The sequence below is a fragment of the Myotis daubentonii genome, chromosome 3, assembly GCF_963259705.1.
Source record: "Myotis daubentonii chromosome 3, mMyoDau2.1, whole genome shotgun sequence".
NCBI lineage: Eukaryota > Metazoa > Chordata > Mammalia > Chiroptera > Vespertilionidae > Myotis > Myotis daubentonii.
This window is the reverse complement of record NC_081842.1, coordinates 129909168-129923732: the sequence shown is the minus strand read 5'-3', so window position 1 is coordinate 129923732 and position 14565 is coordinate 129909168. Positions and strand designations below refer to the sequence as shown.

Genomic DNA, 14565 nt, shown 5'->3' with positions numbered 1-14565 from the left:
TAAACTATTTAACCCTACAACCTAAAGAACTAGAAAAAGAACAACAAAAAAAGCCCAGAGTAAGTAGAATGACGGAAATAATAAAGATTAGAGCAGAAATAAATAACAGAGACAAAAAAGTACAAAAAATCAATGAGCCCTAACCAGTTTGGCTCAGTGGATAGAGCATTGGCCTGCGGACTGAAGTGTATCAGGTTCGATTCCAGTCAAGGGCATGTACCTTGGTTGCAGGCACATCCCCAGTAGGGGGTGTGCAGGAGGCAGCTGATCAATGTTTCGCTCTCATCGATGTTTCTAGGTCTCTATCCCTCCCCCTTCCTCTCTATAAAAAGTCAATAAAATATATTTTTTTAAAAATCAATGAAACCAAGAGCTGGTTCTTTGAAAGGATAACCAAAATTGATAAACCATTAGCCAGATTCATCGGGAAACAGAGAGGACCAAAATAAATAAAATCAGAAACAAAAGTGGAGGAGTAATCACTGAAACCACAGAAATACAAAGGATTGTAAGGAAATGCTGTGAACAACTATATGCCAACAAGCTGGTCAATGTGGATGAAATAGACAAATTTCTAGAAAAATACAATCTCCCAAAACAGAATCAGGAAGAATCAAAAAACCTGAATAGGCCAATAACTACTGATGAAATAGAGCCAGTAATAAAAATACTCCCACAAACAAAAGCCCAGGTTTGGACAGCTTCACAGAGGGGTTTTACCAAACATTCAAAGAAAAAAAACACCTATACTCCTCAAACTATTTCAGATAATCCAAGCGGAAGGAACACTTCCAAACTCTTTTTATGAGGTCAGCATTATCCTAATCCCAAAACCAGATAAAGACACTACAAAGAAAGAGAATTACAGGCCAATATCCCTGATGAACATAGATACAAAATATTAGCAAACCACATCCAGCAATATATTAAAAAGATCATACACCATGATCAAGTGGGATTTATTCATGGGATGCAAGGCTGGTACAATATTCACAAATCAATAAATGTGATACATTACATAAACAAATTGAAAGACAAAAATCACATGATCATATCGATAGATGCAGAAAAAGCATTCGACAAAATCCACCCTCCATTTTTGATAAAAACTCTCAGCAAAGTGGGACTAGAGGGAGCATATCTCAACATGATAAAGGCCATATATGACAAACCTACAGCCAACATCATACTCAGTGAGCAAAAACTAAAACCATTTTCCCTAAGAACAGGAACAAGACAGGGATACCACTTTTACCACTCCTATTCAACATAGTACTGGAAGTGCTAGCCATAGCGGTCAGACAAGAAGAAGAAATAAAAAGCATCCAAATTGGTAAAGAAGAAGTAAAACTGTCATTATTTGCAGATGACATGATATTGTACATAGAAAACCCCAAAGACTCCATCAAAAAATTACTAGATTAAATAAATGAATTCAACAATGTAGTAGGACACAAAATTAACAACCAGAAATCTATGGCTTTTTTATACACTAATGAACTCACAGAAAGAGAAACTAAAAAAAAAAAAAAAATCCCATTTACCATTGCAACAAACAAATTAAGATACCTAGGAATATACTTAACTAAGGAAGTAAAAGACCTGTACTCAGAAAACTATAAGATGTTGAAAAAAGAGATAGAGGAAGACATAAACATATGGAAGAATATACCGTGTTCATGGATTGGTAGAATCAACACCATTAAAATGTTCATACTTCTCAAAGCAATCTATAGATTCAATGCAATCCAAATTAAGATACAAATGGAATATTTCATAGATAGAACAAACTTCAAAAATTCATTTGGAATACAAAAAGACCCCAAATAGCTGCAGCAATCCTGAGAAAGAAGAACAAAGTTGGAAGGATCACAATACCAGATATCAAGCTATATTACAAAGCCACTGTTCTTAAAACTGCCTGGCACTGGCACAAGAACAGACATATAGACCAATGTAACAGAACAGAGAGCCCAGAAGTCAACCCAAGCCAGTATGCTCAATTAATATTTGACAAAGGAGGCAAGAGCATACAATGGAGTCAAGATATTTCCATCAATAAATGATGTTGGGAAAATTGGACAGATATGTGCAAAAACACCATACACAAAAACAAACTAAAAATGGATAAAGGACCTAAATATATGACAGGAAACCATAAAAATCTTAGAAGAATCCATAGGCAGCAAAATATCAGACATATGTCATAGCAATATCTTTGCCAATACTGCTCCTAAGGCAATGGAAACTAAGGGGAAAATAAACAAATGGGACTACATCAAAATAAAAAGCTGCACAGCAAAAGAAACCATCAACAAAACAACAAGAAAGCCCACTGCATAGGAAAACATATTTGCCAAGTTATCTATGATAAGAGTTTAATCACCAAAACTTACAGGGAACTCATAGAACTTAACAAACAGAAGATAAACAATCCAATCAAAAAAATGGGCAATGGGCCTCAAAAGACACTTTTTGAAAAAGGACCTACAGAAGGCCGAGAGACATGAAAACATGCTCAAAGTCACTAATCATCCAAGAGATGTAAATCAAAACCACCATGAGGTACCATCTCACACCTGTCAGAATAGCTATCATCAACAAATCAACAAAGGACAAGTGCTGGCGAAGATGTGGAGGAAAAGGAACCCTCTTGCACTGCTGGTGGGAATGCAGACTGGTGCCACCACTGTGGGAAACAGTATGGAGTTTCCTCAAAAAATTAAAAATGGGCTTGAGAGAAACCAAGATGGCAGCATAGGTAAACACTGGAGATTGCTGCCTCGCACAACCACTTCAAAAATACAACTAAAAGACATAACGAACATCATCCAGCACCATAGGAAGGCTGGCTGAGTGGAATTTCTACAACTAGAAGGAAAGAGAAAAACATACCGAGACTCAGAGGAGGTGCGGTCCTGAAGTAAATACAAAGGTGTGGAGGTACATGTGGAGAGGGCTGGTGGCTGAGGACACGGTTGTCTTTTTCAATCAGGAGGGAGTCTCAGCCTCTGAGCTCCAGTCCCAGGCGAGTCTTTCGGGACCCAGACTCACACGGGAGAAACGGGACTGTCTGGCATCGGTCGGAACTCGAGGGCAGCTTTCTCTCGGAGGCACTCTCAGCGATTGCCAGAACCTCTGAAGGCAGGACTGAGAGCAGCCATACTGCTGGCTCGCTCGGCCCACCCTGTTGATCCCCTGATACCCTGCCCCGCCCAAGCCGTGCACAGAGGCTTTTGCATATGAAAGGCCCAGCCCTTTGTAATCTGAAAATAACTTAACAAACTGCAGCTGCCCCAAGGCCCCAGGGCAACTTACATTGCTTTACAGCTGGCTTCTGCTGGATAGCCTTAGGCAAAGGCTAAATTAGCACCTCCTTAGATCCAAGAGCCAGTGTACCCAGTGGTCAGAGTGGGGCCATCCAATTACAACTACTCAGATCTATAAGGGACACACTCAGGGGGCAGACTCAGTGAGCACCATAGCCCCTCTGAAGCAAGTCTTGCCCCAGAAGGGTGTCTTCAGCACAGAAGTTCTCCCACCATAGACACAGCTGATTCTCACAGCCAATTGGCCTGGAGGTCAAATCCTCCCAGATTTACATACAACAATCAAGGCTTAACTACAACAAGACTGTGCACAAAGCCCACAAGGGGGTGCACCAAGAGTGTGTACCTCAGGTAATTGGGACACTTAGCACAGAAAGCCACTCTGTCAACACAGCGAAGCACAAAAATGCCGAGACAAAAAAACAGGAAACAAATGACAGAAAGGGAGGAAAGCAAACTGCTGGATATAGAGTTCAAAACCACACTTTTAAGGTCTCTCAAGAACTGTCTAGAAGCCGCCGATAAATTTAGGAAGGCCCTCAAAAACACTGGTGAGACCGCTGATAGCTGTAGTGAAATCGTCAAGAAATCTAGTGAGACCCTCAATGTTATGAAAAAGAACCAACTAGAAATTAAGCATACACTGACTGCAATAAAGAATATTATACAGACTCCCAACAGCAGACCAGAGGATCGCAAGAATCAAGTCAAAGATTTGAAATACGAAGAAGCAAAAACACCCATCTGGAAAAGCAAAATGAAAAAAGAACCCAAAAATACGAAGATAGTGTAAGGAGCCTCTGGGACAGCTTCAAGCATACCAACATCCGAATTATAGGGGTGCCAGAAGAAGAGAGAGAGCAAGATATTGAAAACCTATTTGAAGAAATAATAACAGAAAACTTCCCCTACCTGGTGAAAGAAATACACTTCCAAGTCCAGGAAGCGCATAGAACTCCAAACAAAAGGAATCCAAAGAGGACCACACCAAGACACATCATAATTAAAATGCCAAGAGCAAAAGACAAAGAGAGAATCTTAAAAGCAGCAAGAGAAAGAAACTCAGTTACCTACAAGGGACTACCCATACGACTGTCAGCTGATTTCTCAACAGAAACTTTGCAAGCCAGAAGGGAGTGGCAAGAAATATTCAAAGTGATGAATGTCAAGAACCTACAACCAAGATTACTTTATCCAGCAAAGCTATCATTCAGAATTGAAGGTCAGATAAAAGAGCTTCACAGATAAGAAAAAGCTAAAGGAGTTCATCACCACCAAACCAGTATTATATGAAATGCTGAGAGGTATCCTTTAAGAAGAGGAAGAAGAAGAAAAAGGTAAAGATACAAATTATGAACAACAAATACACATCTATCAACAAGTGAATCTGAAAATCAAGTGAATAATCTGATGAACAGAATGAACTGGTTATTATAATAGAATCAGGGGCATAGAAAGGGAATGGACTGACTATTCTCGGGGGGGGGGGGAAGGGATGTGGGGGGTGTGGGAAGAGATTGGGCAATAATCGTGCACCTATGGATGAGGACAGTGAGTGGGGGTGAGGGAGGAGTGCGGGGTGGGAATGGGGTGGAGGGGAGTTATGGGGGGAAAAAAAAGAGGAACCAATGTAATAATCTGAACAATAAAGATTTAATTTTAAAAAAATTAAAAGTGGAACTCCCATTTGACCCAGTAATCCCACTTCTAAGAATATAGCCCAAGAAATCAGAAACACCAATCAGAAAGGATATATGCACCCCTATGTTCATAGCAGCACAATTTACAATAGCTAAGATTTAGAAACAGCCTAAGTGCCCATCAGCAGATGAGTAGATTTAAAAAATATGGTACATCTATACAATGGAATACTATGCTGCTGTAAAAAAGAAGGAATTCTTGCCATTTGTAACAGCATGGGTGGATCTGGAGAGCATTATGCTAAGCGAAATAAGCCAGTCGGAGAAAGATAAATAGCACATGAACAACATAAACTGATGAACCAAAATAGAGCCAGAGAAAACAAAATATTTTAGAATATAATAGAAGTAATCCTGTTATTTGCAGATTTTTAATATTTCCTACAACTTTTTGTGATATACTATCTTAGTACTGTTTTGTGATATTATTATATTTAAAATTTTTTTGAAATATTAATTTTTATTGCAGGTGATATTGTATTTAAAATTGTTTTCTTGAAATGTTAATGTTTATTGCATATAACATTTAAAATCATTTTTCTTGGAACATTAATGTATATTGCACTTAAAATTATATTTAAAATCATTTTTTCTTGAAAATAAAAAAAAGAAAGATAAACAAATAAAATTCCTAATTTGAAGACAAAAATAAAAAGATATTTGTGAGGTAATAGTAGAAAATTGAACACAGTCTGGGTATTAATATTTTAAAATTATAAATTTTAATAGATGTGACAGTGGTATCATTGTGTTTTTAAAAGCTCTTATCTGTTAGCAATACATATTGAAAAGTAGTTATTAGTGAATTAATATGATGACTAGGTTTGCAAACCTACTTTAAAATACTCCAGGAAAATAAAAAGGTAGTAGAGTGTGTGTTTGTGTGTGGGGGAGACAGATGAAAAAATAATGGAAAAATGTTGATAATTGTTGAAATGATGGGAGGTTCATTACACTACTCTCTCAACTTTTGTATGTGTTTTGAACTTTCCAAAATAAAAAGGGATTTGTTATTGTTCTTTGTTTTTGAAATGCAGAGTATGCTCCAGAAGGCTCACTCTGCATTCTCTAAGGAGCTCTAGGCCAGCAAGACTTGGTCTGCTAGAGTTAAATTTGATGGCTCAAACCTCCTCTGACGCTCTGTCCTGAACCCTTGCCCTTGGTTCTTATTCACAATTCTGAGTCTGCTGTCTGCTTCACTCACCTCCTGAGACAAGGAGCAACCCACCTTTGCCTTCTGACTGGCTCTAGCATTTTGGGTGTTTAGTTGTCAAGTGCAAAACGTGTCCTAGTCCTAGAAGCTCTTAATAAGTTTCATCAAAGCCAGGGATTTGTTGAGAGCAATCAAGAATCCAGTGACCAGTGTGATATGCAGGGTTCAAGTTGAGCTTATTGTAATGATCCCACAAGTTCCTCCTTGATCCATCCCATCTTTGTAAAATAGGAGCCTTTTTATAAAAATGATACATTCTTTACCCAGTATTATAAAAGATATCCTTTAACCATTATTTTAGAATAGTTAAAGATTAAAAACTGAAATACTATCCCCAAACATACCACTTCACTATAGCACTCTATATATTACATAAAACATTTACCTAATTTATTATTTTATTAATAAATTTATTAATTTATTATTTTAATAAAGTTATGTCTGCTAACTTGTAAAGAAAATGCTCAAAAGGTAGCATATTTATCTGCTATATTCATTAAAATTAGAAAACAACAAATATTTTGCAAAGCAGAAAATTACTAACTCTAGGAAAAATGTTCTCACAAATCACAACCCAATGCATGTTCCCTCTGAACTATGAAAGATACTCATCCATTCCTGGGTTTGGGCACAGTTTCTGGGTCTCTGGACCACTAACTAGCCTCCTGAGGAAGAGTCTGGGGTCACTAGAATTCATGTCAGAGAGGTGGGAGGCTGTTCAGCCAGGAGGAGCCTGTTTCCACAGGAAGATGCCAATCTTACCATCTGTTTTCTTATTTTCTTAAGCATTCTCTTAAGCATACTCTAACCCTATTCCTCACCTTCTTGGTTTTGATTTCTCTAAATCCTATTCAAAGGCCAGTGCAAGAAACAATATTTACACTATAGATCCTTGTCGGAGGATATAACATCAATCTATCTGCTGACCAACTCTTAGCAAGAACTTGTTTAAGAACTCTTGCATCTCTGAAGGGTTATCTGTGCAGTCCCTTCATCCTTCTAGTAGTAACCCACAATAAAAAGACATTTTACATCTTGATCAAATATATATATATGCCCTTCCACAGAAGAAACACTGGTTTTATTATCCTGTTGTATTTCTTTTTGTTTGTGTGTGTTGATCATAAATTTATTTTTTGTGTTGGCCATATGCTCATTTCACTACTTAATTGTCACAATCTGGATCGTGTTTATTCTTGGAAAGCTACTGCTGGGAACATGCTGCCTTGGCCCTCACACAATTGCTTTTCCTGAGTTGTGCTTTGGTGTTATGTGCTCAACAATCCTAGGAAACATCTTTCTCAATTTACTACAGAGATTGTTGTTTCATTTAGTGCTGCTTGGATGAGAACTTCCTTTGAGACTTCAGGCCTACCAGGAAAAGCTTTTCTTTAGAAACAGTTGTATTTTCATTGCATGAATAATGAAAAATCTTGTAACTGACCACATTTCAGTTTTGCTTTAGCTACCAGGAAGGCACTGTAGGTTTAACTGTCTTTATAGCTGCATGTCATTCTTCACCTTTCTGTGAATTCTGGTTTACTTGTTCGTTTTTTATTTTATTTATATTTATTTATATATCTTTGGTTAATCCTTAACTGAGGATATTTTTCCCATTGATTTTTAGAGAAAGTGGGAGGGAGGGGAAGAGGCAGAGAGAGAGAAACATGAACTGGTTGCTTACCGCACATCCCGAACAGGGCTGGGGATCAAGCCTGCAACCCAGCTACTAGTACCTGCCCTTGATCAGAATTGAAACCGGGACCCTTCAGTCAGAGGACTGACGCTCTATCTACTGAGCCAAACAGGCTAGGGCTATTTATATTTTATTGTATGTATTCAGTCTCAAAACTTAGTATAAATAATTGGGAAATCAACCAGTCAGCCTTTAGTTATCCTACTCCCCGAGGCTGTTCATACTGATGACTGATCCATCCATGCATAGTGAATGTTATTTCTGCTTTGACACACTTCTGCAAGTTGACACTAACAGAGTGTAAGAAAACCCATTTGAGGAAAAAGTGTTAATGCAAGCAAAAGCTTCTTAGGAATCCAAGAAGATAAAGCCAAATATTTTAACTGTGTGGCCAAGCCACTTATGCCTCAAGTGATAGAGGCCTCAGTGGTCCTCTTAGAGGTGAGTTGTAGGCACAACAGTGGCCTCCTAGAGATGTCCATACCCTGGTTCCAGAATATGACAAAAGGACTTTGCAAATCTGTTTAAATCAAAGCCCTTTAAATGTGGAGCTAGAGTATCCTGGATTATTCAGAAGAGCCCAATGTAGTCACATGCATCCAGCCATGTCAGAGGGATGTGCGACCACTGAATGTCAGAGATGCAACATTGCTGGATTCAAAGATGAGAGGAGGGGATCACAAGCCAAGGAATATGGTCAGCCTTCAGAAACTGACAGCCTCCCCTAAAGCCTTCAGAAAGGAACACAGCCCTGCTGACACTTCAACTTTAGCCGAGTGAGACCCCGTCAGACTTCTAACCTACAGAAATGGAAAAATAATTTTTTTCAGTTGATCATCATAGCCAAGTTCAATAGCCATGATCTCCAGTGAAGTTCTGTGTTTTATTGTCTTGTTACATCTGTATTTATACCAGTTGATTTTAATCCTATCAATTTCTATTCCAAAGGATAGGGCGTTTCTTATCTCCATTCCAGGGAGTAGAGATTATGTAGCTTAAGCATGATTGTTCATAGTTAAAGTGATTAACTACCCACCTGACACTTAGTTAAGGGGTTTTATTCCCTCCCTAACTTTAGGGAAAAATCCCTACCTGGGGAAACAACCTTTCTTGGAGAGGTGACCTTGGTTAAAACACATAGCGCCAAGAAGGGGAGCAAACATATTAAGAACAGTCTGCCATATACACCAGGTCCCTTGGAACATATGCTGTGCAGACGTTTCTTCCCTGCAGCAACTGTGTCAAGCAGCAAGGATGGACCAGCTTCCAGCAACCCCTCAGTCCGCAGGCTGACGCCCTATCCATTGAGCCAAACCAGTTAGGGCTCAGATCTTTTTTTTTTTTTATTAAATCTTTATTGTTCAGATTATTACATTGGTTCCTCTTTCCCCCCCCCCATAACTCCCCTCCACCCCATTCCCACCCCACCCTCCTCCCTCACCCCCACCCACTGTCCTCATCCATAGGTGCACGATTATTGTCCAGTCTCTTCCCACACCCCCCACATCCCTTCCCCCCCCCCCCGAGAATAGTCAGTCCATTCCCTTTCTATGCCCCTGATTCTATTATAATAACCAGTTCATTCTGTTCATCAGATTATTCACTTGATTTTCAGATTCACTTGTTGATAGATGTGTATTTGTTGTTCATAATTTGTATCTTTACCTTTTTCTTCTTCTTCCTCTTCTTAAAGGATACCTCTCAGCATTTCATATAATACTGGTTTGGTGGTGATGAACTCCTTTAGCTTTTTCTTATCTGTGAAGCTCTTTATCTGACCTTCAATTCTGAATGATAGCTTTGCTGGATAAAGTAATCTTGGTTGTAGGTTCTTGACATTCATCACTTTGAATATTTCTTGCCACTCCCTTCTGGCCTGCAAAGTTTCTGTTGAGAAATCAGCTGACAGTCGTATGGGTAGTCCCTTGTAGGTAACTGAGTTTCTTTCTCTTGCTGCTTTTAAGATTCTCTCTTTGTCTTTTGCTCTTGGCATTTTAATTATGATGTGTCTTGGTGTGGTCCTCTTTGGATTCCTTTTGTTTGGGGTTCTATGCGCTTCCTGGACTTGGAAGTGTATTTCTTTCACCAGGTAGGGGAAGTTTTCTGTCATTATTTCTTCAAATAGGTTTTCAATATCTTGCTCTCTCTCTTCTTCTGGCACCCCCATAATTCAGATGTTGGTACGCTTGAAGCTGTCCCAGAGGCTCATTAAACTATCTTCGTATTTTTGGGTTCTTTTTTCATTTTGCTTTTCCGGATGGGTGTTTTTTGCTTCTTCGTATTTCAAATCTTTGACTTGATTCTTGCGATCTTCTAATCTGCTGTTGGAACTCTGTATAATATTCTTTATTTCATTCAGTGTATGCTTAATTTCTATTTGGTCCTTTACCACAAACTCAAGGGTCTCATTAGATTTCTTGTAGGTCTCATTAAGTTTATCGGCAGTTTCTAGAAAATTCTTGAAAAACCTTAAAAGTGTGGGTTTGAACTCTATATCCAGTAGTTTGCTTTCCTCCATTTCTGTCATTTGTGTCCTTTTTCTTTGTCTTCGCATTTTTTATGCTTCCCTGTTTTCATAGAGTGGTTTTCTGTGCTAAGTGTCCTCTAGGGCCCAATGGTTCAGCCTCCCCAATTACCTGAGGAGGACACTCTTGGTGACCCCCTTGTGATCTTTGTGCACAGTCTTGTTGTAGTTAAGCCTTGATTTTTGTAGGTATCACTGGGAGGAATTGACCTCCAGGCCAATTGGCTGTGAGAATCAGCTGTGTCTGCAGTGGGAGAACTTCTGTGCTGGAGACACCCTTCTGGGGCAAGACTTGTTTCAATGGGGCTTTGGTGCTCACTGGGTCTGCCCCCTGAGTGTGTCCTTTATGGTTCCATGGAGCTGCAAACTGGATGGTCTCACTCTGACCTCTGGATACATTGGCTCCTGGATTTCTGGGGAGGTGCTAATCTAGCCTCTCCCTTAGGCTCTCCAGCAAAAGCCTCTCTGCAGGGCTTGGGTGGGGCGGGTCCCACAGGATCAATAGGGCGGGACTAGCAGTTATGGCTGCTCTCAGAGGTTGTGCTTCTCAGTGTCTCGGTAATTGCCTTAAGCCCCTCCGAGAGAAAGCTGCCCTCGAGTTCCGACCGATGCCAGACAGTCTCACTTCTCCTGTATGAGTCTGGGTCCCCAGAGACTCTCACAGAACTGGAGCTCAGAGCCTGAGATTCCCTCCCGATTAAAAACGACAACGGTGCCCTCAGCCGCTAGCTCGATCCGCATGCGCCTCTGTACCTTAGTATTTTATTTCTGTACTGCACCTCCTCTGAGTCTTAGTATGCTTTTCTCTTTCCTTCTAGTTGTAGAATTTCCACTCAGCCAGCCTTCCTGTGGTTCTGGATGATGTCCGTTCCATCTTTCAGTTGTATTTTTGAAGTGGTTGTTCGAGGCAGCAAACTCCAGTGTTTACCTATGCCGCCATCTTGGTTTCTCCAGCCAAAAACTAAAGGGAATGCAAATGTCTACAACAGATTAATGGATAGACATACAATGACATATTCATTAATTTTTTAAATATATTTTTTATTAATTTTAGAGAGGAAGGGAGAGAGAGAGAGAAACATCAATGATGAGAGAATCATCGATCAGCTGCCTCCTGCATGCCCCCCACCAGGGACTGAGCCAGCAACCTGGGCATGTGCCCTGACCAGGAATCGAACTGTAACCTCCTGTTCATAGGTTGATGTTCAACCACTGAGCCATGCCAGATGGTCCTCATTAATTTTTTTTAAAAAGTATGAACTACTTATACACAAGCAATCTAGATGAATATCAAAATAATTATGCTAAGTGAAAGGCCCAGACAAGAGTAAATACTGTTTGGTCCTATTATATAAAACTCTAGAAAATACAATCTAATCAATGGTGTCAGACAGCAGATCAGCATTTGCCTGGGCTAGCATAGAGTGTGGATGTCAGGCTGGCAGGAGGGACCAAGAAGCAAGAGGAAACTTTGGTGGGAGGGCCAATGATGGATAAGTTCACTATCTTGATTGTGGTGATGGCTTCATAGTTACATATATATATATATAAACTTATCAAATTAGCCTGGCCAGCACAACCTATGAACGGGGGCGGGGGGGGGGGGGGTCACAGTCGATTCCCAGTCTGGGCACATGCCCGGATTGTGTGTTCGATCCCATGTGAGCCGTGCAGGAGGCAGCTGATCAATGATTCTCTCTCATCATTGATGTTTCTATGTTTTTTCCTCTCTCTTCCTCTCTGTAATCAAATATATATATATATTTTTTAAACAACTTAGCAACTCGTACTCTTTAAAATGTGAAGTTTATTGTATGTCCGTTATATTCTAAAAACAGTTGAACTTTACACTCCAGCAGAAACAAAATTTTAGATTCCTTTTCATTATCATCTAAAAACTGTTTTACAGAGCTATCCCTTTATCTCAAAAATAAATATCCTTTAAGAAATTTTGCTCTTCTTTCTTTAATCTGAGGTCTTATAAGGGTTATTACTTTTGATCTGGAGAAACCATTAAAGAAATTACAAATATGCCAGAAAGTCTATAATGGAAAACAGACAAGGAGGAATTCTATGTTGCTTCAGTAAAGCATCATGAGTTGTGTGAAGCTCAGAGTGGAATGCCACCCTCTAGGGGTAAGGAGATGCAATGCAAAGGCACAGAATAGAAAAGGCCTTATGCTAATTGGTGATAAATATTTTCCACATCTAGATATATCCTTTCAAAAATCTTTTAAATTCTCTTCACCTTGGTTTTATGTGTTAAATTGAGGTAATAACATCTGTACTCCTTATCTGAAATAAGGCAAGCAGTCAGATGAGTAGTAACACTGATTTGAAATCATCCAGTTGCTTCATTTACATAAGAAAGAAAAACAAGTTAATTGCTACTACTGCAGCATATTTGCTTTGCCTTTGCTTCCTTAAGTATTTCACTACAGACATGTAAGTATATTTAAAACATTAGAAGATTGATGGCCATTCTTTTTTTTTTATGGCCATTCTTAATGTTATTACTTAATGGAAGCATTTCTGTCATTTTTCTTCTGTAATAGCTTTGAAAATTAAGGTAACTGCTAAGGGAATTTGTGAACACCCTTTCCTATAATTAATCTTAGATGTCAGTTTTAGAATACAGTTTTTAATTTTTAACATTTTTTCTGCAAATAAAAAGTGGATCATAGGTCAGAATATGACATACATTTGAGCTCAAACTTTTTAAAAAATCAGCAGTCATTTTTTTAAAACAAGTGAGAATATTTATCAAACCTGAAAAGGCATCATCAAGCACATCATCAGTGCTTTACTTTCTAGTAGTTACATCTGGAAAGAAGGTAGTAAAGATTTGGGGCTAATAAGTATTCACCAACAGGTGTTTACTTATTTGCAAAGCTGTTAAGTGGTGTTAAATTGGAGAAAAGCTGAAACATTTCTGCTTGTCTATTTTAAATGCATTCTAACTAGGATCTGGTTCATCGCATCTTTTTTTTTAAACTTTATTAAATTAGGGTGACACTGGTTAATATAATTATATAGGTTTCAAGTGTACAATTCTGTAATACATCATCTGTATATTGAATTTTGTGTTCACCACCCAAAATCAAGTCTCCTTCTGTTACTATATATTTGACTCCCTTTACCCTTTCCTACCTCCCCACCACACTCCTCTCCTTCCAGTAACCACCATACTGTTGTCTGTGTTGGTTTATTGCCATGTCTTGATTCACCTACGGTACAACTCAGTTTGAGAGAATATTTGAATAAAGTATAGCTCACAGTTCCCATTTGTTCTTAGCATTCATGCTTTTATGGTTGTTTCCAGGTTAATATTTTTACTTATGTTTCTCCATAGATTGAAAAATTGGGAAATCTTCTAGAGTTTAAAGAAGACCACTGCACCAGACTCATTGAAGAAAATGACAAGTATCAAAGACATTTAGGCAACTTAATAAATAAGGTACAAATTTTCTTACAGAAATTTGTCCTTTAAAAACTATGCCAAATATTAAAATAATAGAATGTTGGAGCTAGAAAGGGTCTGAGGGATACAACATAATTATATTTATTTCCTTTTACTTTGTAATGACATTATAAAACATCCCCATTAGCCTTTTAGCTGAAAGTTAGCAAAAGAACATTGTGTGTATCTATCCTTCTGCTGTCAGCAACTTCAGTTCTTAATATTGCTATTTCATTTTGAGGGCAAATTTTAAATCTTGCCAAATCAGTGTTCTAGCTTGACTTTTAGAAACTGCATTAACATATGGAAGTAATGTGCTCATCCATAGAAGAGTGGATAAAAAAGTGTTCATCAATAGAAGAGTGGATAAAAAAAAAGGCTGTGGTAGAAATGTAAAATGGAATATTACTCAGCAATTAAAAAAGAATAACATTGAGAAAACCAAGATGGCGGCGGCATAGGTAAACACCTGAAATTTTTGCCTCGACAACCACTTCAAAGATACAAATAAAAGACAAAATTGACATCATCGAGAACCATAGGAAGGCTGGCTAAGTGGAAATTCTACAACTCGAAGGAAAGAGAAAAACACACTGAGACTCAAAGGAGGTGCGGAAGTAAAGTGCAGAGGTACAGAGGCGCA

At 38.7% G+C, this 14565-nt stretch overlaps 1 protein-coding gene across 6 annotated transcripts in view; it reads left to right on the top strand.

The window, feature by feature from the left end:
* CAGE1 (cancer antigen 1) overlaps nucleotides 1-14565 on the top strand; it is an 85820-nt gene that overhangs the window by 38214 nt on the left and 33041 nt on the right. For all 6 annotated transcript variants that reach the window (XM_059688547.1, XM_059688548.1, XM_059688546.1 and 3 more), the window contains one exon: nucleotides 13815-13919. In XM_059688547.1, the coding sequence (XP_059544530.1) occupies nucleotides 13815-13919 (105 nt within the window). The remainder of the gene's footprint in view (nucleotides 1-13814; nucleotides 13920-14565) is intronic.